At 37.5% G+C, this 26678-nt stretch overlaps 3 protein-coding genes across 3 annotated transcripts; 2 read left to right on the top strand and 1 right to left on the bottom strand.

Annotated features, from left to right (window-relative positions):
- The first annotated feature begins 3241 nt into the window (after nt 1-3241).
- On the top strand, nt 3242-7531 carry LOC130465493 (uncharacterized). The gene is made up of 4 exons (XM_056834273.1): nt 3242-3359; nt 3947-6347; nt 6455-6746; nt 7010-7531. The coding sequence occupies exons 1-4, from the start codon at nt 3242-3244 to the stop codon at nt 7529-7531; spliced, it is 3333 nt and encodes a 1110-aa protein (XP_056690251.1).
- A 240-nt stretch (nt 7532-7771) lies between these two features.
- Nucleotides 7772-15845, top strand: LOC110784697 (uncharacterized). The gene is made up of 8 exons (XM_056834757.1): nt 7772-7869; nt 10108-10766; nt 11206-11447; nt 12088-12306; nt 12388-12480; nt 12571-12675; nt 12797-13234; nt 15560-15845. The coding sequence occupies exons 2-8, from the start codon at nt 10124-10126 to the stop codon at nt 15608-15610; spliced, it is 1791 nt and encodes a 596-aa protein (XP_056690735.1). The 5' UTR covers nt 7772-7869; nt 10108-10123; the 3' UTR covers nt 15611-15845.
- Nucleotides 15846-22087: 6242 nt separating this feature from the next.
- LOC110805842 (probable phospholipid hydroperoxide glutathione peroxidase) lies at nt 22088-25634 on the bottom strand. The gene is made up of 6 exons (XM_022011461.2): nt 25224-25634; nt 24349-24425; nt 24159-24220; nt 23638-23756; nt 23372-23539; nt 22088-22441 (listed from the first exon to the last, which is right to left on the bottom strand). Exons 1-6 carry the CDS (start codon nt 25497-25499, stop codon nt 22412-22414), a joined length of 732 nt encoding a protein of 243 aa, XP_021867153.1. The 5' UTR covers nt 25500-25634; the 3' UTR covers nt 22088-22411.
- Between the last annotated feature and the right edge of the window lie 1044 nt (nt 25635-26678).

Genomic DNA, 26678 nt, shown 5'->3' with positions numbered 1-26678 from the left:
AAACAGAAATTTATTTTTGAAACCGCCTAACTTATTGCCTAACTCCACGACTCATCCTCCCAGCCCACGACTTTCAAACCCTAAAGCTAGTCATCTTCTTCTTCTCGATCTGATAATCTCCAATCCTCTCGCCATTAATCCTCTCGCCCTTTTCTTCAGGTTCGTCCACCTTTAATTAGAAGGACGCCATTAATCTGCTCTGTTTTTTATTTTTCGTTTTTGTCAATTTAGTGTAATATTTCCAGTTAATTTGTTGCTAATTTATTCATCTTCATCCTCTCACGAGTCACAGTGGTGGAAAATCGCGTTGTTAATAATCAGTTTTTGCGTGTTGTGGTCTTGAATTTCCAAGGTATGTACCCTGTTCTTCATCAAATTTTATCTTTCTTTCAAATTTCTTTGAAAATTTCAATATGATTGTTGTATAATTATGATTGTTGTATTATTTTTCAATTTTCTTTTCAATATGATTGTTGTATAATTATGATTGTTGTATTATTTTTCAATTTTCTTTCAATTTCCAATTTGCTGAGAGTTTCGCAGGGCTTGTTTATATTTAGATATATTTCAATTTGAGATTGGTTGTTTGGCTTGGGCTGAAATTGTGTTAGTGTGTTATATTTGGTTAGATATGCTGAATTGCAGAGTATTTTTATTTTCTGTGTATAATCGATTTCAAAATGCGGGGAGTGGGAATTATAGCAGTAGCAACAGTTTACATTGCCAAAAGTTGTCCTCAGTTTCTTGCCATTGGGATCCACTAATAACAAACACAGCCTAATGTATATTGATGCAAAGTTTGGGAGTTCAAGACTTCAAACTTCAAAGTATAGCCTGTTCGTGTCAATTTGGTTTTATGCAAGTTGGAGCTTTTGTCTTGAAATCGCGTAAAATAGATGTTGGTTATCTTTTGAATGCGAAGCATGATTATTTTTTTAGTTGTTAAATGACAGTATATATACGTACACTATTAATCTGTTGTTGTTTTTTGTGCTTTGATTCATGAAAAGTGTGATTGATTTTATCCTTTGTGCTTGTTTATTGCTTAAATCGAGTTCTTATCACTCACCTTTGTATTCACTTTCGCACCCATAAAGAGGTGACTTCTCTTTGATTAAAGGTTAATGATTTACAATACATCTCAGAGTTTACATTTCGTCTTTGGTTTGCTTTACCATTGATTGTTGTATTTATATTGGAGATTGTTAGGCCACAACTAAAACACAAACGTCTTCTAAACTTTGTTTTGAGCCTGAGTATGCTATTAGTTTAGCTATATGTTTGCCTTCCCCAAAGTAATGATGGCATCTATCTATGCATATATGGTGTTTATAAGAAAATTCTGACATGGATTAACATGCGTCAAACAAATTCTCAAGGAGTATTCAATATCAGGCCTAATAGCTCCTGATTTTGCTAAAAACCTGAATAAGTATCTGTCAACACTAATTAATGTTAATCTTCTGACTTTTTGATTTTTTTGGAGGTTTTTTAGGGTTTTCTTGCTTTACGATGTGAAATTGAGGTGGTAAATTGACAATTGTCCCTTTATTGGAGTAATATTGTGTTTCCTGATTAAAAGGGACTTGTCTTCATAATAGTCTCTTTATTAGGGTGATTTTCTTACCAGAATAATGCGGATTTACTTGAGCGTGTTTGACATCTGATTTCACGAGCTCTCGAAACATTCAATGTTGTTGGTTCTGGATGGGATGTTCTTTATTTAAAGGGTGCGTTTTCAAAACTGTTTACTTAGTGTGCTAGTAATATTTGATATGCTCAATTGTTCATGTTCTAGTTGTTACTTATCAGGGGAATGGTTTTGTTCTATATGAAGTATGTACTAATGTTGGTAATACATTTCTTGTCCTGGTTGCAGACTTGTCCCTTGCTGCTCCGGGTTTTCACTAAGGTACTTTATCTATTTCTCACTCTTTTTGTTTGTTATGCTTTGCACTCCGGGAATTCCCTTTTTAGTGTTGTGTTTGTTGGCTGTTCTTTTATAGAACGCGTGAATTGGTGCCATTTTTTTAACTATGTTTTCTGCAGCGTAGTTTTTTTGCATTTAGTGTGATTTTGTCTGCTATGGTGGACATAATGTTGCTTGGTGTTGCAATAATCTTTAAGTTTGTGTTGCTTAATTGTGAAGTTTCTGATCTTTTAATTATTTTATTGACTAGAGGATCATTCATCCATCCTTGTGGAGGTAGGGTAAGGATAGACAGATAGTCATAGGAGGAACACAATTTTGATATTGAGAACCCTATTCACGTGGCTAGAGAAACGACCACTAATCTAATCACCCTCCTATGAGTCTTATGACTCCTATCCATGATGTTAGGTTCAATGAGAGTTGAACTCCCAACCTCATGGATGGAAGGTGGGACTGTGAGCTGTACCAAACGTTCTTGCCTGATTCTCAGCATGCATTGGGTGAATGTACTTATATGTTGGCTGTTTGTATCAATTTGTTGCTAGGTTCTTACTTTTCTTCCCTGCTCTTGTTTGGTGCTTGTTCCTTGAAAGTTGTTTTTGAGGCATACATTGTTGTGCTTGATCCTTGCCATTTGTAGTGATTTGAACAGTTGTGAAGTGTGAACAAGGGAATGATGGGTTTCAAACTGTTAAATATATTAAGTTAGGGTTTGTTTTGGTGTTGTTTTAGGTCTAATTAGTCTCTACTCTCTTCATAATTCTACTTGAAATTTGTAGATATGATTCGATTTTCTGACAAGCACCGTTAACCCCTGGTCTGATGTTTCCCATAGCTTTCAGGAGAATTGGATAATCAATTGGTCAGGTGTATGGTTACAATTGTAGGATGTGAGCAAGATTCATTGTATATTTGATACATACAAAGCATAGTTTTAGAGCTTTGGAGATTCTGTAGTAATAATTCTCGGCAGTTAGGCAACGAAAAAGAATAATAAAGATCCTAATAAACTCGGGCTTTAATCAATTCTGTTACTTTCATACTTTCTCTAGGAGGTAATTAGGGGAAGGGGGAGAAGCTGAATGGACTTCTGTGTTACACTTTGCATCTTTTAATTTTCATCAGTTCAGACTTTACTCTCTTTGACCCCCTGTAATCTAAGTAAGATGGTAGAAATCTTTTAATTTGGTTGGATGTGGTATTATTAGCTGGCCTTTTTATTAGATAGCACGGGTATAGATATCCCTTGTCAAGTTCTTCGGTTTCCTGCAATCCTAAAACAGCAGCAGGGTTTCGTTTTCATTGTATATGGACAGAGTTGATATGATGATCCTGAATTTGAAGTTACGTAAATATGGCCATGGAAGTGCAGGTGACTATATTGCGGAATCCATATGGGAGGTGCTTTTATGGTGGAATGTAGAATGTCAGTAATAAGGAAAAAAACAGAAAACTTGAATGAATTATGAGGGACAGTTGGTGGTCCAATTGCAGTAACCTGGAATCCAGATTTCAGTACATGCCTGTAGTATGATTTTTATTTGGTAGCTACTTCCTGCTTGCAATAATATTTTCTTTGTGAATTTATTTTTATTTGCTTGCAATATATCTTATGGATAATTTTGTGTCTTGATTTTCAGTTCGTTGCGTATTTAATTTATTTTTGTTTTGTTGATTCAATTGTGGTGTTTTACTAGTCGTTCTTGTTGGTTTTGTGAAAAGTTGCTAAACAATTTATACTTAATGATCATGATATCAACTTGTTAACCCATCTCATGGGAAAAATACTTAAAAAATGTAGAGATTATAGTTGCAAAATTATAAACCATGGTCAATAACTTTTGTTTTGTATGTTCTTTATATGTTATGAGAAAATAAGAAAAATATTATGTACAGATCACCCAAAAAACTAAACGAGAATGCGATGTTAATTATTTGCAGATTAATGTGGTTTAATCGTTCTTTGTTTTCTATAAGTGTGTTTAATTATAATTATAATTTTTTTTTTCTTAGACATGGATACTAGTTGGATTGACTTACAAAAAGGGGATACCCGTTATTATAACGGTTGCATGGAATTTTTAGAGGTTGCAAAGGAGAATCTTCTAAAGGGAAAAACTCGATGCCCGTGTAATAAATGCAAGTTAAATAAATGGTTTGACTTAGGCGAGGTAGGAGGACACATTTTATTTAACGGTTTTTATAAGAATTATAGGCAATGGATTTTCCATCGTAGAGTTGAAGAGAGTAATACCTTAGAGATCCCTAATGATCAAGAAAATGTAGTTGGTCGAGATGATATGAATGGGTTACTAAGAGCAGCTTTTAAGGTTGACAATAGTCCACAACCCACCAACGAACCCCAAGACCCATCATTAAGTGAAGCTAATTTTGAAGATGAATATTCGTATGACATGCATGAAGAGTTAAATTTTGAATGTGAGGAAGATGATGAATTTCCATCAACCAACACCAATGAAGAAGAAGCGAAGTATAAACGACTTAGGGAAGCTTCTGATGAGGGTCTATATGAGGGGTGTACAACTTTCTCAAAGCTGTCGTTTCTATTGCACTTGTTTCACCTCAAGTGTATGTTCCATTGGTCTGCCGCATCATTTAATAAGTTGCTTGAGCTTCTATTAGACGCATTTCCTTATATTAAGGAGTTTCCATCGTCGTATTATGAAGGCATGAAGATAATGAATGATTTGGGATTGGGTTACGAGAAAATCCATGCATGTCCGAATGATTGCATGTTATATTGGGGCGAATTTGCAGGAAAAAGTGAGTGTCATATCTGCCACAGATCAAGGTGGAAGAATGTGAAAGAAAATGAGGGTGAGAGTAGTGTGAAAGACAAAGGAACATGTAAGAAGGGTGTTCCAGCTAAAGTGATGCGGTACTTTCCTCTGATCCCTAGACTAAAGAGACTTTACATGTCATCTAAAACAGCAGAGGACATGAGATGGCATTTTGACCGCAAGGATGGAAATATCATAAGTCACCCGGCGGATGGTGAAGCTTGGAAAATGTTTGATAAAAGATATGAGGAATTCGCCAAAGATCCTCGTAATGTTAGATTGGGTCTAGCAAGTGATGGCTTTAATCCATATCGTTTGATGAATACTAGTTATAGTACATGGCCGGTGATCCTGATTCCTTATAATTTGCCACCGTGGCTTTGTATGAAGTCGACATCATTTATTTTGTCTGTGCTTATTCCGGGGAAACAGGGTCCTGGTATGGATATTGATGTGTACTTGCAACCATTAATCCATGAGTTAAAATTGTTGTGGGAAGGTGTAGATGCCTTTGATGCTTATAGCGGAAAAAATTTCAAGATGCGAGCAGCCTTACACTCCACTATAAATGACTTTCCAGCATATGCTATGTTGTCGGGTTGGAGTACAAGAGGTTATAAAGCTTGCCCTTCGTGTGTTGATTCTACTCATTCTTATAGTTTTGGTGGTAAAATTGTCTACCTTGGGTGTCGAAAATGGTTACCAGTTGACCATCCTTATCGTTCTCAAACAAATGAATTTGATGGGACAGAGGAACATGGTCTTGCTCCGGTTCGTGTAAGCGGGACAGAAGTTTTGAAGCAACAAGAAAAAGTTAAGTATGTGTATGGAAAGTCAAAAGTTGTTCAGAAAAAAAGAGGGAGACTAGAAGATGATGAACTTGATGATGATGATGATGATAATGATGATAATGACCAGGATGAGTCTAATCGTGTTCTGTGGAAAAAGAAAAGTAAGCTTTTTGAATTAGAATATTGGGAACATAATCCTCTTAGACACAACTTAGATGTTATGCACATTGAGAAGAATGTATGTGACAATTTCTTAGGAACTCTTTTAGATATGAGCAAGAGTAGAGATGATAAGAATGCTAGATTGGCCCTTAAAAAACTGAACATAAAATCTCATCTTTGGCCTCAATCTCATCCAAGTCGTGTTAACGACTATTTGCCTCCGGCTGCATACACTATGTCTAAAGAAGAGAAAGAAAGATTTCTTACAGTCCTACAAAATCTTAAAGTTCCTGATGGGTATGGATCTAATTTGCAAAGGTGTGTGAATTTGAAGCAACGAAAATTTATTAATCTGAAAAGCCACGACAATCATATGCTCATGCAAGATGTCCTTCCTGTTGCTTTAAGAGCATCTAATGCTACAAAAGTAATTGATTTGCTCGATGAATTGTCGTACTTTTTCAAGAAGATATGTTCAACTGCTATTGAAAGAAGTGAATTAGATACCATTCAGTCGAAGCTTGTGTTGACTCTTTGTAAGATGGAGAAAGAGTTTATTCCAACTTTTTTCACAATCATGGTGCATCTACTAATTCATCTAGTGGAGGAGGTCAAACTCGGTGGACCTGTTCATTATAGGTGGATGTATCCCATTGAGAGGTCAATATCTTAAACTTCAATATTTTTTTAATCATTTTAAAATAAGAATACATCGCAATACTTGTCTTATTCTTTCACGTTCACAACCCTGTTCATTATATTTCAAGGTATTTGGCCTTTTTGAAATCTCATGTAAGCAATAAAGCGCAACCAGAAGGATCCATAGCTGAAGGGTACCTTTTATGGGAAACAATTGCTTTTTGTTCGAGATACTTAGAAAGTGTCGAGACCATATTCAACAGACCGAAAAGGAATGAAGATGGTGTTCCAGACATCAACAACTATTTATATGACTCTGCTGGTCGTGTAGTGGGGATGAAAAAGAATGTCCGTGTTGATGACAAAAGTTTAAAGCAAGCACATCGTTATGTTTTGCTTCATTCAGATGAGATGAAACCGGTGCTTGAGTAAGTAGTGTCATGGGTTATTTTACAGCGTATCGGTCATTACTGTTAGTAATTCGAATTTTTTATTTCTAAAGGGCCTTCCTACAAGAAAAACGGCAAGAGAATCAAGTTGAAGAAGTTCAAGAAAGTCGGTGGATAATCAATGAATTTTCCGATTGGTTGCTAAACAAGGTCATATGCATGCTTTTAAATTTGGGATTTCCTTATTTATTTTTTATATTTACCAATCTAAAACTTATGTTTTTCGAATTATAGGCCAATGACCTAGATGATAGCACAAAAGAAGGAAAATTAAGAAAAGCCTTGGCCTATGGTTTAAGCAATCGCGGCAAAAGGATGAAAAGTGTTATTATCAATGGCTATAATTTTGACACCGTGGACCGTGAGCGATCTCGAAAGACTCAAAATTCCGGAATTATGGTAGAAGCTGATGGCCAAGAGTATTACGGGAAACTTAATGAAATATTAGAACTGGATTATTATGGTTCTTTCAAGGTTCTAATGTTCCGATGTGACTGGGTTGATGTACGGAGGGGTGTCAAAACATACACGAACGGTAGAGTTCGTGTCAATTTCTCAAAGTTGATGCACACTGGTCAAAATTTGGATGATGATCCATTTATTTTCTCTTCTCAAGCAAAACAAGTTTTTTACATTGAGGATGAGATACAAAAAGGATGGCTTCATGTTATTAAGACTAAGCCTAGGGACTTGTTTGATATTCCTGATGATGACGATGATGATGAGCTTCTAAATGATAGTGTTTTGGATTTATAGAATTCTTTGTCATAGTTTATAGAGTTCATTATTTTTCTTTTGGATTCGAGTTATGAACTTGTTTTTCACCGTGTAAAATGATATTTCATTTAGTTATACTAATTTCAGTTAAACGTTGTCATTATATTTATATTACTTATTGAATGGTGTTTTGCTTATTTGTTTTATGAGATTTCCTTTTCTATTTCGTATCCTGCTTAACTGCTACAGCTCTTTATTTAACACAAAACTTGACTTATAGCTGACATGTTTTTTTTTTTTGGCTTATGCAGAACACAGAGAAGTGCTTTTAGTTTTGGGGATGAACTTGTAGTACCTGATCAACTCTGAATCTAGAAGTAAGTCTTTCAACAGATTCTTGCTGCTGCCTTGCTGTGTTGCCAACTTTATAACACTTGCTTTGATCTGGATAATAGTTTCTGTATTTTACAAGTCAACGCCCTAGAAAAACTAGGGTTAAGCCTCCTGCAGAATGGTTTTCTGATGCGCACAGTCTACTTTTGAGTAACCACTAGTGTCATGTTGTGTGGGCTTTAGTGACTTCTATCAGTTGAGTGTATTTTTGATTGTTTTATCGCTGAGAAATCAAATTTGGATGAGAAATTGGATGCGTTGAAGTCATTTATAAAGCCAATCTCCATTGAGTAATAACTGGTGTTCTATAGTGTGGGCTTTAGTGAGCTGCTATCAGTTGAGTGTATTGGTTTTTTATCGCTGACATATCAAACTTTGATGAGAAACTGGATGTGTTGGAGTCATTTATAAGCCAATCTCCATTTCTGTTTGTTAACTTGAGTATAATATATGAGTTAGGACTTAGGAGTCCTGTGACTGGCAATTTTAAAGTGATTTGACATCAAATTTGATTGAAGTAATCAACTACTGTGATTGAAGTGATCAAAATATTATAGTGATGGGACTGGCAGTAAGCCTAGATTTTCTTATGATTTGGATGTATTTGCTGAAATACTGAAATCATATTCTGGACGATCAACAAGATTTGTTGCTAGTTTGTGTTTAGTAACTCTGTTTAAAGCTCCAGGTTTGAGTCGTGGAGTAAGTTTGTCAGAAAGTTACTTGCAAGCATCCAATTCAGTAAAGAAGCCATTCACTTGCTTTGATCTGGATAATAGTTTCTGTATTGAATGTGGATTATTATGATGTTTGCAGAAGCTTCCCGAGACTTTCTGGGGGCAGATGAATACATGTTCTTTATGTTTAAATCCGGAATCACAATAGAGGAATCTTATTTGCATTCTTGATTGTGGAAGAACTAATAACTAATTCATTCATTTCTTTTTGGCAACGAGGTTGAAATTACATGTGCTTCTTGCATATTTCGTTCTTCTTTTCTCTTAAGCTCTTTTGCTTCTGTTGGATAGTGAAATGATCAATAGATTCTTACATGGCCAGTGTCATTGCATGGTGCATTGAGCTTGATTTTGCATATAGGTCATTGCTGTTTATTTCAACGTTAACTGTTTATATTGTGTGTTGAAGAGTTTATATGCTCAAATTAAATGTTGAACTTCATTATATGCCATACACAGCACTTCCTCCAAGGGTGCCCCCTTGTTTTCATTGATTCTTTGGCCCTGTTTTACCCTGGTTGATGGTTCTGTTAGACCTGCTATATTTTATCTGATTAGAAGTAAACATTTGTTAAGTTTCTGCCTGCTGTTTATGTAATTGGTTTTAATTCCTGATAGTTATGCAGAATTTCATGAGTTCTAACTGTCAGTTTAGAGTTCTTGAACAAAGAGGTAGAATATTGTGGCTATGGTAGCCGTCATCATATCAGGCAAATTAGAATATAATACCAGCTATAGGCCTAAAAAAATGAAGTTGAACTGGGGTGGGATTACATGTGTAAGAGCTGGTTCTCGACTAGCTGTGAGTAGTACAACCAATTATCTTGTCAATCATGCTAGCTATATACATATTCTCTTCTGAGCTCCTATACCTGCAGCAACCATATTAGAAAAATACCTCTCCTTTCTCTTTGCCGGTTTCATCATCCAGATAATGCAATTGATAATTTGATTACTTACAAAATACTCCTTCAAATCAATATAATGCAATATAATTTGATTACTTACAAAATACTCCTTCAAATCAATATAGAGTCATACTATAGATTGTTTCTAGAAATGCAATGTTGTATCTACAGTCTGCACTCCTGCTTCTTCTACTTTTCTTCACAGCTCTTTGCACTTCTACCAAATGCTTCTACTAACACCCAAACACTGCAAAACCAGACTCTAAACTTCCTGTGAGAACTGGCATGAGAAGAACAGGTGGGAAAGAGTTTCATCGGCCAACTGACATAAGCCACAGTTGCCAACAATACTCAAATTCCACTTCAGTAGTCTGTCCTTTGTTGCTAATCTATTCTGAACAGCTGGTCACTCAAAGGCTCACTTCCATATAATTTGTTTTCATTATTTCCGTTGTTCTGATTTGTTCATTTTAGTTGTTTCCATTAGTTCAGTTGTTCATTTGTCCATTTCAGTTGTTTTCATTAGTTTAGTTGCCTTGCTTGCTAATATTCTGTTTTTTTGTGACTTGTCTTGCAGTTGCTACATAGTAAGGATGACTTATCGCAAGAGGGTTAGAGTCAAAATTGAAACAGATGCTACTGGATCAGCATCAAATTCGCTACCATCATGTACCTCATCTTTGAGTGAAGATGCATCACAGCCAACCAAAAAGCATGCTACTCAATCACAACCATCTGAGGTTCCTAAGTCTGTTAGATTTGGACCATTCTCTCCACCAGGTACCACTGCATTGATGGTTGCACCTCCATGTCCGAGTACTGCTAAAAGTGCACAACAAGCTATATGGAAAACACCACCTACTGGATCAACATCAAATTCACTCGAGGCATCAACTGAAAATAAAATTCCACCTAAGATTACTTCCAAGATTTCAATTCAACCTAGTATCCCTCCTTCAAAACCAATGAAATACCCTTCTCCTTCCTCCGGTCAGAACACACCTAATATTCAATCTAGTATCCCACCTTCAAAACCACCGAAATACCCTTCTCCTTCCTCCAGTCAGAACACACCTAATATTCAACCTAGTATCCCACCTTCAAAACCACCGAAATACCCTGCAGAAGGTGTTCAAGAACCAAAAGGGAACTCAAAAAAATCGAAGTCCTTACGGCAATATCCAGAATGGCGTGATAATGTAGATTTTGATGACAAGGAAGAGGTTATGACCATCGGTAAGTTCAATTTTTAACCATTAGATATAGTTTCCCTTGTCCTTATATCTTAAAGTTTAATAAAAGCATCTCATGATAATCGTAATGTTTTTAGAAGTTAATAATAGTCCATATTAAATGATTTCCTGATTTCCTGATTTTTGTTTTAAGCTTAACCGATTTCAGAAAAACTACCTGTTGGTGAATAAGAAGAAATAAAATTACAGAAAACTAAGTTTAGTATTAGGTATCAAAACATTGCAACCGTTCTTCAAGTGTATCTTATATGCTAACTTAAATAAGACGACAGTTTACTTGTCAGATAGCAAACAAGCAAACTGATTATACCTCTCGCGTTAAATGCAAGCAGAGATTATCATTGAATACATAGACTATCATCAATTTATATGATTGCTTTAATCGTGGGCTGTTTAAAGATGTCTGAACTCTTTTTATGCAGATGCTAAGGGTAATTATGGAGTGGCCAGTGGTCCTATTCAGACAATCGATGTCTGGAGTAACAATGGCATCAAGTACTTTGTTGAATTCAATGACTTGTGTCAACCGCTTAGGAAAGGTGGACAGATCTTGGTCAGATTCATTGGGAGCCTTGCAAAGATGGAGGCTTACTGTCCAGTTGGATACAAGAACTGGAAAAAGGTCGATGCGGCTCTAAAATCTAAATTGTTACCAGAGATAGATGTAAGTATAATCTTAGGAAATCATCTGCTTCAATTTACTTAAAAGAGACCTATAAACTGCAATAAACTTGCAAGAACCACCTGCAGAAACAGAATGAAAAGGACACAGCAACTAGGAAAGAGAGCTTGATTGATTTAATTGATAAAGGTTCATACATAAATCAATAGCTTGAGGCCACTATTCTCCAAGTTAGTAACTTTAGGTTACAAGTCTCTTAATTGTACTACAAACTCCTTAACTACTGCTCTCTTCTTTCTTCCTCTATTTCCTGTGCCTCTTGCTGCCCTTTGTTATGGCTGTTGTTCTGCAGGTCTGCTGTTATATGTTGTCCCCTCTTGTTTCTTCTATGATAGACTATGTGAGTAGGTGGCTTGGTGGTACGGCCTGTACGGTCCATCACATAAACTGAATTGATACTCCCATGAAATACATCTGTTTCGTTTTACTTAATTAGACCTATAAACGTCAATAAATCATCAGATTATTCAATGTTGAAATGCATCATTCACCCACAAAAAGTAAATACCAAGTATGATTGGAAATCAGCAGCACCTGAAATATGGTTGGAAATCTGAAATATGATTGAAAACCAGCAGTCTGACTTGATTCTATGCTGATTGTGGTAAATCATTTTTTGCAGGATCGCTTTGTTATTCCTGATGGTCCAGTATACGTCACACAAATTCTCAAGTGTGCCAATAAAAGCTGGAAGCAGTATAAATACTCTCTCAAGAAAGATTACTACAAACCAGAGGAGAAAACAGAAACACAGATGACCACAGAAGCAGTTCCGCAACATGGAATTAGCAGTAAGGAGTGGATAAAGTTGGTTAGATTTTGGTATTCAGATGAAGGGCAAGTAAGTACCATGTTTTTAATTGAAGTTTGATTAATCTTTGTTTATTGTTTTCTTAATAAATCTCTTTGAATGTGAGTGCAGAAATTGTCAGACTGTGGAAAAGAAGCACGAGCCTCCCAAACTCAATTTCATAGATCTGGTTCTAATAGCTATGCGAACCAACAAGCTGATTATGTACAAATCATTAATTCTTTTATTTATTTCATGATGGTGTCATCTTTCTAGATTTTCTTTAATACTTATTACATTGCTACTCATGTATAGGAAGACGAGCATGGAGTAAAAATGAGCTTATTAGCCCTTTGGATAAAGACTCATACGGGCAAGGACGGGACCTTTCTTCCAAACACACTCACTGAAGATTTTGTTGTATGAGTCCATATTATTAAGCTATTTGATTTAAATACTTGCAGTCCACACTGCACTAAATGTGTTTCCGAAACAGTTTCTGAAATTAATCTTGCATTGTTATCCTAATTTTTTTGTGCAGGATGATGCAAAGGCCATGGTTGAATCGATGAAGAATGTAGACCCTTCTAAGTCTCAACAAGAACTCGAGAATATTGCCTTTGAGGACACTATGCATGGTGGAAAGGTACCAGAACGTCATGTTGGTTACGGACTTGGAGTTCGAACGAGCGACGTTTATGGAGTGCAGGGTGTGCTAAGGAGGAATGGGTATGGAAAAGTTCGACATAGGACCGTGGTGATGGAAAATGTAAAAGAAGAAGTGTCATCTATCAACAAGAAAAACGAAACACTTGAGAAGGAAAATGGAAAGCTGCAAGAGCAAGTGAAAGAGAATAATTGGCTGCTTAAAACTCTTATTGGACAATTTGCTCAACTAGTAGGTCAAGTTCGTACAGGAACTGCTTCAACAAAAGCTCTTGATTGTGCACAAGAAGTCTTGGGAATGGCACACAAAAGGGTAATTATTCTAATTTCATCTCATTTAACTCTTTTTGCATTTGGTTACTTCGAATATCTGAATTGTCTTGGAGCATCTTGTCTGCATCTACCTTCTGTACTTGATATCTGTATAAGCCATAACAATCCAGGTTGTTTCTAGGTTGTCATGATCATGTTCCCTGTTGTGTGTGTGTTCTGCTGTGTGTGTGTTCAAAACAGATAAACACAGCTGAAAACAAAAACAGATAAACATAGCTGAAAACAAAAACAGATGCTTGAAACTGATCAGAACTGATTTGTCTAAAACTGATCAGAACAAAGCTTGAAAACCAAGTTTTATTGATAGTTAATGCAAGGAACTGAAAAGGTAGTATATGAAGTGCGCTTTAGCATTCTAAAAGAAGTGCGCTTTAGACTGTAGACAAATACCAGCTCTAGACTTTCACATTATAAAATATCTATTCAAATTACCCAATTCAAGAGATAAAATATCTACAGCAACTCAACCCTAGTGTGATTGTAGTTGTAGAAAATTGAATGAACCATGTGAAAATCATGTGTAAATAAAGGAATTTATTTCTCTGCGGATCTCTGAACTTAGCTGTTTAGGACTATGGAGCTTAAACTTGAGGTTTCGGTGTTATTGTATTGTTGTGGAGGCAGATAGGACTTATAATAACAAAACCTAGTGTGATTGTAGTTATTGAAAATTGAATGAACCATGGGAAAAGCATGTGACATTGATTTGTTTCCATTCATCGGTTTGTTTTCATTCATGGGAAAAAGGACGAAGTATGTGATTTGATTACATCTAATGGTGTCTGGCTGTTTGCTGTCTCTTTTTTGTATAGTGTAGCTCTGGTTAATTTTGCCTTAAATTGAAAAGCTTGATAGACGATAGGCTTTTGGCATGGACGTGGTTTGTTGAGATGGTATATTTTTCACTTGTTTCTTGTGGAATGTGAATATGGATATTAATTTCTACATCAATGCTCCTCTCTTGGGTGTAACTATATACTCATTTGATTTTCATGTTTGTGGTGGTTCATTAGATGGTACCAAGATTCCAAGAAGGACTATTTGTAACGTATGAGGGGAAACAATATATTTTGCACCCGTTTTCAGAATACCTGTCAATTCTCATATAGATTCATAGTATAGCTCACACTCAAATATGTTAATAGCCTAATTAATAGAAACCAAATACTCATTCGATATTTGTTTATGTGTGTTGTTATTTTGTCAAGTAGTATTAACTGCACAATTCCACCATCATTTTGATTGACAGTTGACTTGAATGAAATGTCAAACCAACTGTTCATGCCAAAACTTCCAATTAAAAATGTGATAGTTGGTTTGGACCATTGCTTAGGTCACATGGGAATATTAGGCAGTTGTTCATAATCTGCTAATTTGAATGCTCAATTTCGTTTATGAGTTTTATTTCTTGCTTTCTATAAGTTTTTTAAAATCAACTCAGCTTACTGACTAGCATGAGAAATTCATTAGCATATCACCGTCATCATGACAAAAGAAAAACAGAAATCTCAGAATCCAACATCTTGATGTTTAAATTGTGCACATGATGCCGCTTCCTAAATTTAGCCTAGGTTTCTTAATTGCTGCCCTAAAATCTTTCATATGATATCAGCCTAGGTTTCTTAATTGCTGCACATTGTTCGAACCTGTTGGATCAAGTACAACTTGTTTAGCTTAATAATATCAGCCGTCTGACTGTAAAATTCCCCATTTTACTTGTTTAGCTTAATTGGGATCTGTTTGTTGAGGGTTATGGACTTATGGGTGCGATCATACCAGTTCTGCAGTATGATAACATCAGATCTGTTTGCTCAGAACTGCAGAACTGATGCAACTATGATAACATCTTAGCAGGAACAGTTTGCTCAGATACTGCAGAACTGTTGCCTCCAAGAGTTCTTCCAACATCTTGAAATGAAACAACGCGCTTCACGGGTTCCTGAAGTTAGTAGACAACCAAATATCAGAAAAGTGAAAGATAATATATATGCATGATGCTAGAAAAGATAGTATGAACATGCTGTATCATCATCAGTTACAAAATGTGTGTTTTATACACCAGGTCATTGACATGATCACTCCCTGCATGTTGTGTGTGTGTTCTGCTGTGTGTGTGTTCAGCTGTAGTATTTATACCCCTAGGTCTTTGACATGTTCTTGGCTCTGCTATGCTTTTTCTCATTTATAATAGACATTCTTTGAGTGATATAGAACAAACTAGAACTGAATGTTGTATTTAATTTCCTTCGTAGTTCAAGTTTCCGACTTATTATGTACTTATTACATTTTGTATTTTTCTTTGAAGGTCGTCCAACGTGATAATGTGCAAAAGCAAAATGAAGGCCAAGACACTTGAGCTTCATATGAGCTACTACCATCGATCATCCACATATAGTATATATATGTACGTAGTACATCTTAGCTAGTTAGTTTTTCTAAGTTTTAGTTTTTCTTGGCCTGGTTTGATTTATGATGTTGTTTTGGACTATTTGGTTAGGATTTCGATTAGTGATATATATGCGTGTATGTTTGGATTCTGGTTAGTAACATACGTGTATGTACTATGAATTATAAGTTAATTTTATTGTTAATTGAAGACCAAGTATTCACAATTCAGGTTAATTAATTGATCGATGTTGTGTTACGTTGCACTTTAATTTTAAATTTATAATTGTACGTGATGAATAATGTTTTATTTTTTATATATATATATATATATATATATATATATATATATATATATATATAGATACAGGAATTAATATATAGGTACGTGGAAAAAAAAAAGGTTAATCATACAAATAATTTGGACGTTTTTTGGGGTCGTATTATCGTGCTCATTTTGAATTAAATATCCCGCCAAAATAAATTTCTGGACGCCTGTAGGTGTCGAGGACATTAAATAGGAAAATGTTAAAACAGGAAAAAATCTTGTGGCGTCTAAGCTGAAGAAAACATGACGCCAAAAAGCGTCGAGGACATTGATTAGGAAAAGATAGGCTGAAGAAAACATGGACGACAAAAAGCGTCTAGGACATTGATTAGGAAAAGACCTGTGGACGCATATAAGCGTCTAGGCTGAAGAAATTATGGACGCCAAAAAGCGTCGAGGACAATGATTAGGAAAAGGGTGGGGCAAAGCGGGAAAATCTTGTGGACGGCGAAAAGCGTCGAGGTTGTCGACTCTGGAGGATGAAAGTGGACGCCAAAAAGCCTCCCCGTGCACGACGCCAAAAAGCGTCGAGAATATTCTCGACTTTAATTTTCTCGACGCTTCCTTGAAGCGTCGAGGGCTAATTTATCGACGCTTTTTAGCGTCGAAAAACGGTCCAAAAAGCGTCTCCAAAAGGCGGGATTTGTAGTAGTGGGAGGAAGCAATTAAGGTAATAATGGTCAACAAATCAATTAGTTGACATTACACAATTAATTCAATAATTACGCTCCAAAATTGATGATTCATAGTAAGAAAACCCACATTGTATTTACGGGAACTTTAATTCTTTTGAAGCAACCTAATTTGGAGTTTTTCAACATAGACCAAAAGGGGGAAAACTCCAACAACAATGTCACTTATTCTTTTCTAATCTTAGATATCTTTTGGTTGTCAGTATTTCAGCAGCAAATAGTAGGAGATGAAACTAATGTAAAATGTTTATTACTTTGTATTATTATTTACATTTCTTACGTAAATAGATTTTTGATTGATGCAATTGTTGTGATTAGTTAAATATGAACGTAGATTGCAAAATTGACCTATAGTATGGCCTTAATGTTTTTAAATATGAACTTTGCGAATATTTTCTTGCCTAATATTTGTTGGAATTAGTTGTAACAATAAAATTTTAAGTTTTTTATATAATTTCGCACGCATCGCGTGCATATAAGACTAGTTACTATTAATTATATCGTAATATTCATATTTATTTACTATTATTATTATTATTATTATTATTATTATTATTATTATTATTATTATTATTATTATTATTATTATTATTATTATTATTATAACGTTACAAGCTTAACAAGCTATAAAGATCAAGTGAACTACAAGAAGTTGGAGGGGAGCCGAGATACAATCTGGGCCCCCACTCCTCTAGCTATGGCGAACCCGATCCTGCTGAAAATGTGGGCAGCTGCCCGTGCCCCAATGTCCTGAGCCCTGGAGTACGCCTGAACCCGCTTCAGCAAAGAAACAGCCCCTTTCTCTAATTCCCCAAAAGAAGAGAAGCAAAAAGGAAAGAAACCGTAACCCAAAGCCCTACAACGTGCCGCATACTTATCCTGCTTCCGCTGAGCTGCAACCGCCACAACCCGACCCGGAATGAAGCCTGACAACCCAGATTGCGTCATAGGGGAAGACCCAGTCAAGTCAACACACACATCTAGACCGCCATCCCATGAGTAAAGCAATATATCTGCAGGACGAAGAGCTCCATCGCTCTCACTAGTCAGCCCAACATCAACCTCCTTGCGAGCAGAAATCCCCGACCGATAGCAAATATCCAAAAGGGTATCACGAACAACATTATGACGATGTTTGATACCCACAATCCCAGCACAAGACACGGCATGATCCCCATAAATGTCCCCGTCGAAAACCCGAGAGCAAGCAGAGCACGGCGTCGAATCAGAGAACAACGGAATACCCAACCGATAGCAAAGAACCGAACGATAAGTCTTACCGTTCATAGTCTGGCCTAACCCCGAGATGGGGACTGCCCGCAACCAAGCTGAGGAGTGATCCCCCTGCTGAGATTTCCATAGGGCAACAAGACGTGAAGATAAGGAGTAGGCGGATTCCGCATCAGCAATAACCTTCGTGAAATATATGTCTGCCAATTTCTTCATGAGTCTGGGGGCAGCGATCTCACTAGGGCTACGCATAAGGTCGGTCTCCACGGTCCTGTTGAAAAGACCAAGAGCATCATCAAAGGCCGGTCCCGGACCTTCAACACCTGAAAGCCGAAGAAGCGAATCCTGCAAACCAGAAGACTGCAAACGGGATGCAAGAAAAGCATAATGCCGAACATCACCAGCTGAATAAACACCCAATCCTCCATAAGAATAAGGCAAGGTGGCAAGGCGCCATTGCCAGTCACCGAACCCAGGTCCCGAAGCAACCACGATGCGCTCTAAAGAAGCCCGCAGAGCCACATCAAAAGATAATTGGGCCGCTTCGAAAAGATGAGGCGGACAAGTGCGCATAGCAAAGTAGAGTTTAGAAACTCCAGTACACGCACGAAGAAGCAACAACTCACACTGGGGATCATTAAGCTTGGCTACAGCATCCATCAACACAACAGTCTTCGACACACGCTGCGAAACAACCTCCTTACAAAAAGAAGAATCCGTACTGACTGGGCCACCAAGCAACTTAACACCAAGCTCAGGACGAGCAATATCCGTAGGAAAGACACCCTCTAGACGACAGCGTGGGTCCTCCGAAGGCCAGAAAACCTCCGTCTTCTCAACATTAACATGGAGACCTAAACGAGGCCCCTCCTCCAAAATCAACTCCAAGACCTGCCCAACCACCAAAGTGTCACCAACAATAGTGCCATCGTCCAAGTACCATGCCTGAAGAGATAGATCAAATGAGTCTCGAATTCGACACACCAATGGATGTAGAACCAGAGAAAAAAGCAAAGGGCCGAGAGGATCCCCTTGCTGCACACCCTGACAAGACCACAAGGTATGCTCCCCATAATACAGCCGCGCTGGAGAAGAGTAGCAGAATTCAACCCAACGCGAAAGAGCAGGACAATGGAGCCGAACCTCACGCAACAAAGCCGATCGATCAACTAAATTGAAAGCATTCTGAAAATCCACCAATAACATAGATAGGCCAACATCGGCCCCACGAGCCTCAACCAACCGATTGACAGCATGGAGAATGGCCTCACCACCTGCTGGAACCCCAACACCAAACTGCAGACCTCCAAAGTAGTTTCCTAAACGCGGACCAATCAAAGCAGCCCCGACCTTAGAAATAAGGCGCCTCCAAATAGTACCCACCGCAATAGGCCGAACACCCCCACCAGGCTTAACCAATGGCGTAAGAGGAGCACTAGCAATGTATCCTCCAAGCTCAGCGGGACACTTCCCAGCAAGAAAGAGATTAACTACCTGAGTGATAGCATCCACCAACTCATCAGAAACAGCTACAGCAGCACCACCCAAGCAATCCAAAAGGTGTTGAGCACGCAAGCCATCTCTACCGCACGAAGTACCACGCGGAAAGCCCATAATCTGCTCCAAAACAACAGCGGAGGAAGCAGAAAGGTGATGATCAACAGGGTTATCCGGTAAGGTAGGGACCGGAACGGAAGGGTGCTTTGCTTGTAAATCTGCAAGAGTAGCATCATCGTAAGGGGAAAGACCTGAGGAAGAAAGAACCCTAACGGCAGCAGTGTAGTGACCGTCAGAAATCTTTCTCTTGCATTGCTTAATATTACGCTCCGCCAAATCATGGTCATCGTCAACATCCAATAGAGAGGGAGACACGCTAGCCAATGTGTCTATGACAAGTTGCTCAGAACCGCCAGGCACACCCCAAGAACGAATAGCAGAGGTGATACACTCCTCCTGTTGCCGCCGCCTAACACCGGAGGAACACTCACGATTACTTCGTGGAGAAAAAGTCTTGAGGACACAAAGAGGTAACACGAGCAACTGAACCCAACAAGCGATGTCATCTGGTCTGCAAATCACCTTATCAAGCGCCCCTTTCAGAACTCGCGAAAAACCCAAACGACATTTGGGAGGGATGGATTTCACAGAACGCAACCGCTTAGACCATAAAGTGTCCAGAAGAGCAACATCAAAAGAAAAATATTGTTCTCGAGGCGCATCAGAAGTAGACAGCTCGGAAGCAGGAGCTTGAGGTTTTTGAATACCGTAGAGAGTAAAACGAATAGTACCATCCCCAAAATTAGGTGGGTCCACAAAAACCGTACTAGAACCACTGCCATGCCGACACCTAATACGATGAGTATGCGTCTTGAAACAATCTCCACATAACCAAATTCCCATACGACGAAAGGTAACCTCAGCCGAAGTAAAAACCTGCAAATTGGTAGTAAGGGACTGACGGGTTACATCCCGCACATCAGAGCAACAATGACGATCCCGTAAGTGAGTGATCAGAGAACTCCTTACCAAACCACGCCCACCGCCATCCTGGCACCCGCTAAGACCCACAAAAGGGCAATGAAACTTCTCCACGGAAGCCTCCATATCAAAGCACTTCAACAGCACCACCAACACCAAACGCACACTTGATAACCTCAACACACACGCAAACAATAACAACACCAAAGAGCAACAACTCAAGCTGCCCAAACTCCAAACTCCAAGACAAACACCAATCTCCAAAACAAACGCACAACAACAATGCAATAATCTGACCAAATCACCAATCACCAAATCACCAAACGCACAACAACAATGCAATAATCTGACCAAATCACCAAACTCCAAGACAAACACCAATCTCCAAGACAAACACCAATCACCAAACTGGACGTACGAACTTGAAATCACTGAACTGAACCCCGAACAGGAACTGAAATTACGAATAGCCGGAAACTGAACCAACCTGATCAGAACCTGAACTGCCAAACTGAACGCAAACTGAACACCAAACTGAACACCAAATTACGAACACCAAATTGAACGCAAGAACCTGAAACGAACTCCCGAATTGCCAGGAACCGGAAAAGACCACGCAACACTGCCGGAAACCGCGCCGTAACTGCCTGAAGACAGCCCCGAAATCCCGACGCCTGAAAAGCCCCCGCAAACCGCCTGAAAACTGCTTCAAAACCGCCTGAGAACTTCCTGAATACGACGCCAAAATCGCCAGAAAATTGCACCTAAACTACCGCCTGAATCCGCCGAAACCGCCTGAAACCGCCACCTGAAACCGCCTCGAAATGCCGCTCGGAATCACCTTCAACGGCCGTATAATTCACCGGAATATGGGAGTTGCCCTAATCTCCATAATCGCCATAATTATTTATTATTTATTATTTATTATTTATATTCAGTTCAATTAAGTTCAGCCAAACAAAGTTCAGAAGAGCAGGGCCTTAATCCGTGTGAACAAACTCCCCCTGGTTAGGTACTCTGCAATGTAATATTACATACGCATACGTAATATGCTTAGGGTGTGTTCTATTCAAATATTATCTCCGTCCCTTAATACTCGCACCGGTTTGATCGTGCAGAGTTTAAATACTTGAATTGAATTATTAATTTAATGGCTTTTTGTTGATATTGGGGTATTTTTTTTAATATAGTTAGTGAAAAAGGTATAAGGGGTGGGAGTGGTGAGTGAAGGATGTAAATTTTTAAATGATTATAAATGAAGGAAATCTATAAAAGAGAGAGGAAAGGGAAAATAAACTGTTTAAAAGAGGAGGAAATGGAAAAGAATAAATGAAAGAAACCGTTTAAAAGAGGAAGGAAAGGGAAAAAGAATAAATGAGTAATTGATGGAAATCGAACCTAGGTCCGCTGGCTTAGTGAGTTAAAGCACAACCATTGAGGCACTCAGATTATTGTTGTTACATTGTTGCGTTTGTTTTGATATAATATGGGTGCGAGTATTAAGTAACGGAGGGAGTAATCGATTAATAATTTAATATTGATGATAAATTTTGATTTTTTTTTTGTGTGGTACATGTTTGGTAATATTGATCTCAGACATTCAGACGAGTAACTTCAGTAATTTAAAAGTTGAAACTTATTAACAATTCAGCATTTTGCGCTAATGCTGATTAAAAAAGTTAAAAGTTCATTAGACTTTCTGTAAAAATAAAATAAAAGGTAACAATAACAAAGGCATGTCCGCATGTAAGAGAAAGGAAACCATTTACAACATCACAGTATTGTTTTGACGCTCCTGATACGATACGATACGAGCCGAGCCGAGCTAGCTATTGCTAATTCACCAACAATGTATAGCATTTAAATACTCCTATCTTTATCAGGAGTTCAGGATTACATTGCATTTGGTAGGTGTACCAGTACAAATATAGTCATTCTCATTCCCTCGAAAAGAAACAGCAAAAAGAGTAACAAAAAATATTCAGCAACAGTGATGAAACTATACCGCACTTATCTTCTCTTTGGGGGTGTATACCGTGAAGTTTTATGCTGCCAGCAACTTCTTAATGTCTTTCTGTAAGTTCAAAGAAAATTAAGGACTTTAGCACATACAGAAATTTGATTAGCAGACACCAGTATAAGCTAGTATGAACTTGTAGAATGGAAATAAGAAAATGATACTCTGTCTTTGTTATTTATTGAGAGCATGTTCGGTATAGAGTTTTTAAGTAATGGAAATGAAATCGCTTAACTATTTCCATTACCTAATGTTTGGTATGAGAGGTGTGGTAAACACTATCTATTTTCTAAGGGTAACCATCACCACCATTTGTTACCTCTCCCAACCCTTTGGTAACAAAACTGTTACCCTCCTCAATCCCCAATTTGTTACAAGTGATTCATTTCCTAATGTATACCAAACAACTAATAATGGTAATAGCTAGCATTACTCTTTCCCCTCCTTATTTGTTTCCTTTCCATTTCCTTCCTTATATTTATACCAAGCATACCCTGACTGTCTAAATGACATAAAAGGACAAGAGCTTATTCGTCTGAGTTTACAGTCGTGATTTAGGACAACTACTACTACTACTAATTGTCGCCATGTCCAAAAGAAGAGGGAAGCACTTCATAAGGATCTTTCAACTCTCAATGCCAAATCATCTCTTGCAATTTGCTGCTCCTGTTAGCAATTAGCATAATGGGGAAAAAACTAGGAAACATTTTCACTTGAAAAATAATCCAAAATAGTAGAACCACCCTATATGTCACAGTGTAAACAGATGATAGAAATAACCAAAGCAAACGGCATGCATGAGATAGACTCTAATAAGGTCAGGGCAGTGGTGCGCCAGTTTGACAAAGCATAGACAAAAGCACAGCATACATACAAAGATAAAGGGGAAAAGAAGTCTTCGGCCTCTTGAATCTTGATATAGCAACAACATCTAATTATTAATGTACAATTAGTCAGAAATTGAAATAAAAGAATTCCGGAACACACCTCAATCTGGAGAGGGGATGTTGTAGGTGGGTATCGCTCTACAACCTTGCCATTTTTGTCCACCAGAAACTTTTCGAAGTTCCACTTGACCAAGTCACCCAAAAACCCACCAGCGCTTGACTTGAGGAACTGGTAAACCGGGGCTGTGTTTGGACCATTCACGTCCACCTGTTACATTCAGTAGCAGTAGCAGTCATGGTGTCAGTAACTGGGCAAGTATGGTTCTCTGGCGATTAAAAGCTAATGGAATGAGTTCACTAACAAACCTTATCAAAAATGGGGTATTCAGCTTTGAATCTTGTACATGCGAATTTCTTAATCTCAGGATTTGAGCCAGGTTCTTGGCCTCCAAATTGATTGCATGGGAATGCTAGAATCTCAAACCCTGCACATGGAAAACAGTTATTATCTCATTTTTCAGTCTGTACAATAATAGAGAAGAAAGTCTTGAGATTATTCAAACCAATAAAGAGCATTTGTTTCTAGAAATGCACTTTGGTAGAATTAAACCTACAAGCTTGTATTGAGAAGAATGCCAAAAGAAACCAAAGTATATACTAAAGAAACTATTGAATATGTTCACTTATGATTGCTCTGCTAAAAGTACACATAGATTCACGAGGCTGCACAAAAGAATACTCAGGTGATTATACTGAAGAGTGAAGGCTGTAATAAACCAATACTCGTAACTATAAAAGATTCACATGTTTCTTTTTAACAAAAGGACTCCGCCTAAAGGTTTGGAAAAATAAGAACGAACACAATAATACCGAAATGCCCAACTTACCCTGAGTTTTGTACTTTTCATACACTTGTGAGAGTTCCGAATAGTTTGATGACGTCAAACCACTGAAAACAAAATGCAACCATTTCATTGTGATATACACACATGCATTCTTAGGTATCAAAGCAAACTGTACATAAGATAACCATGTCTTTGAGTAAAAAGCAATTTTAAAGGGAGATGGAACATGTACCACTTTGAAGCAACATTGACTATTAGAAGAGCCTTCCCCTTGAATTTGCTCAGAGCAACATCTTTTCCATCAATATCCTGCATCATATACATTACAATCAGTTCCACAATTTTACCGTGTCTTGCGTTTGATAGTCGATATGCTAGACACTAGAGACAAGTCAGGCAACCTACTAATGTAAACAATTTTCCATTTCTAGGCACAAAACCCCTGCTACCAAGTGATATCCAAGGATGTGGAAAAGCAACAAAAGACTCAAAATATAATTCTGAGTCATAAACAATGCTTGGATAACAGGTATGCTTAAACTAGAATAGGAGGCAATACATCCTTAATCATTCACACTTTAACCTCAAAATCAAGGTTATTCAAATCAAGGTTATTCAAATCAAAGTTATTCAAACAACTCAACTACAATACAAGATACTACAACTACCGCGACAATTCAACATACAACCGGTAATCACCCCAGCCGTCAAGGTATAGCTTGCCTCTATAGTGGAGGCTGTCCCTCGTTTTAATTCTAATCAACATAAACTTCGGTATTGGCCATAATATAAGCTCCATTGACCTCTACTCTTCATGCTTCGGTAACACCTAATTCGTTTTTGACCTAAACGGCTAAAACCCCATCCCACAACTAATAAACAGGTTGAACATTTAACAGAAACCAGCATATATTCTACTAATCTAACCTTAATTATCACCTTGTGCACTACAAAGTAACTAAATGTTCTACAGTTTAAACGCAATCAATCACAAATCACAGATCAAAAAGCTCAAAACTTGCAATTGTTATTTAATACGAAGTATAATAAAAGGGAAGATTACAAATTTATCCACATTTTGGGCAAAATTTAGGGGGAAGCAATTACCTTGACAGTAAAATCATGGATGGTTTGCTCAGTAGCTGCTCTAGCATGAACTTTAGCAGAAGAAGAATTCTGTGTGGAATTTACAGAAACCCCATTAAAATTGAATGATTTTAGAGAAAACCCATCTTGAAAAAACGATGAATTCAAAGACCCAAGTGGGATTTTTCTGGAAATTGAGTGAAGAACTATTGAAGGGTAACAAAAACTAGGGCGATTTCTCGCACTTGGAATTGAAAATGAGGGTAATGTGGTGCTGAAAATTGAAGAGAAAGACATTGGATTGGAGTTTGTTGGGTTAAATTCGTAGCAATTTCTTGTAATTTTGATGTTAAAGGAGATTGTAGATTTGTAGTGGCAGTTGAGGAGCACACGTGGTGATCTAATGAATGCTTACTTCAACAGTAACAATCTAGAATCAAATTCTAATTATCCTGTGGTGAATGCTCAAGCAACGTTCATTATGCGTATAACTTAACACACAAATAAGTTTTTTCAGCAAAATAAATTCAAATAAGTTAAATTTTTTCAGCAAAATTAAATTCAGATAAGGTAATTTTAGTTAAAAACTCAAAATCAAGTGAATCAAACGAAGTCTTTATTCGTGGAATGCTCCCCCGATTTGTTAGGTTTGGTTCTTAAATGATGCACTCGATATCACGGCAATGGATCCTCCAAATTTGGAGAAAAAAACTTTCTTCACTGGGCTAAATGGCTAATCACCCGTCACATAAACTTTTCATTAAATCGGCTATGGATGGTATTGCAACATTCTCTGAGCTCTAGCGACTCAACACTCTTCCAAATAAAAAGTTTCTTGTGGTGCATTTTACACGGGATTCTAACCATTAAATCTCAACTTTAGCATAGGGACATTGAGGTGGATGGGGCTTGTGATGAAGGAACTGTATTCCAATATCAGATATGTTTTGACAAAAACATATCAAACCAAAATAAGTTCAAAAATGGTACCCAGAAACTCAAAAATGGTAATCAGAAGTTCAAAAATGGTACTCATAAGTTCAAAAATGGTACTCAAAAGCTCAAAAGGGTACTCAGAAGTTCAAAAATGGTGTTCATTTCTTAAAACGGTACTCAAAAGTTTTTAAAACAATGGTGCAATTACCACCATGCCCTCATATATGCGTTTAGAGGCACATATATGATATGGGCCTCTCTGCCCTCCTTGTGATGCATGTGGATATTTTACCAAGTATGCTAATCATCTCTTCCGGGTCTATATGGTGTCCAAGCAGATTTGGCAAAATGGTTTCCTGGGTTTTTAACTCACTAGTTGTTGGCCCGTGCGCTGTCGCGCACGGTCCCCCAAGATATAAAAAATTAATTCCGAAAACACAAGGCAAATCCCGAGCATAGTTAGTATATGGAAAAAATTGAAGTAGATGAAAACAGTTGTACATAGATCATACAAATTGATATGCTCCTATCCATCTAACA

The sequence above is a fragment of the Spinacia oleracea genome, chromosome 1, assembly GCF_020520425.1.
Source record: "Spinacia oleracea cultivar Varoflay chromosome 1, BTI_SOV_V1, whole genome shotgun sequence".
In the NCBI taxonomy this organism is placed as follows: domain Eukaryota; kingdom Viridiplantae; phylum Streptophyta; class Magnoliopsida; order Caryophyllales; family Amaranthaceae; genus Spinacia; species Spinacia oleracea.
The sequence above is the reverse complement of the archived record's forward strand: the minus strand, read 5'-3'. Positions and strand labels throughout refer to the sequence as shown.

Bases quoted from the DNA above. Each gene is read 5' to 3' on its own strand.
- LOC130465493 (XM_056834273.1), top strand. From the start codon at position 3,242: ATGGACAGAGTTGATATGATGATCCTGAATTTGAAGTTACGTAAATAT. The intron at 6,348-6,454 runs GTCAATATCTTA...TTATATTTCAAG, and splicing joins TGGATGTATCCCATTGAGAG to GTATTTGGCCTTTTTGAAAT. The intron at 6,747-7,009 runs GTGCTTGAGTAA...TTCGAATTATAG, and splicing joins ATTCAGATGAGATGAAACCG to GCCAATGACCTAGATGATAG.
- LOC110784697 (XM_056834757.1), top strand. From the start codon at position 10,124: ATGACTTATCGCAAGAGGGTTAGAGTCAAAATTGAAACAGATGCTACT. The intron at 12,307-12,387 runs GTAAGTACCATG...ATGTGAGTGCAG, and splicing joins GGTATTCAGATGAAGGGCAA to AAATTGTCAGACTGTGGAAA. The intron at 12,481-12,570 runs GTACAAATCATT...ACTCATGTATAG, and splicing joins CGAACCAACAAGCTGATTAT to GAAGACGAGCATGGAGTAAA.
- LOC110805842 (XM_022011461.2), bottom strand. From the start codon at position 25,499: ATGTCTTTCTCTTCAATTTTCAGCACCACATTACCCTCATTTTCAATT. The intron at 23,757-24,158 runs GTAAGTTGGGCA...TTCCATGTGCAG, and splicing joins TGAAAAGTACAAAACTCAGG to GGTTTGAGATTCTAGCATTC. The intron at 23,540-23,637 runs GTTTGTTAGTGA...TGAATGTAACAG, and splicing joins AATACCCCATTTTTGATAAG to GTGGACGTGAATGGTCCAAA.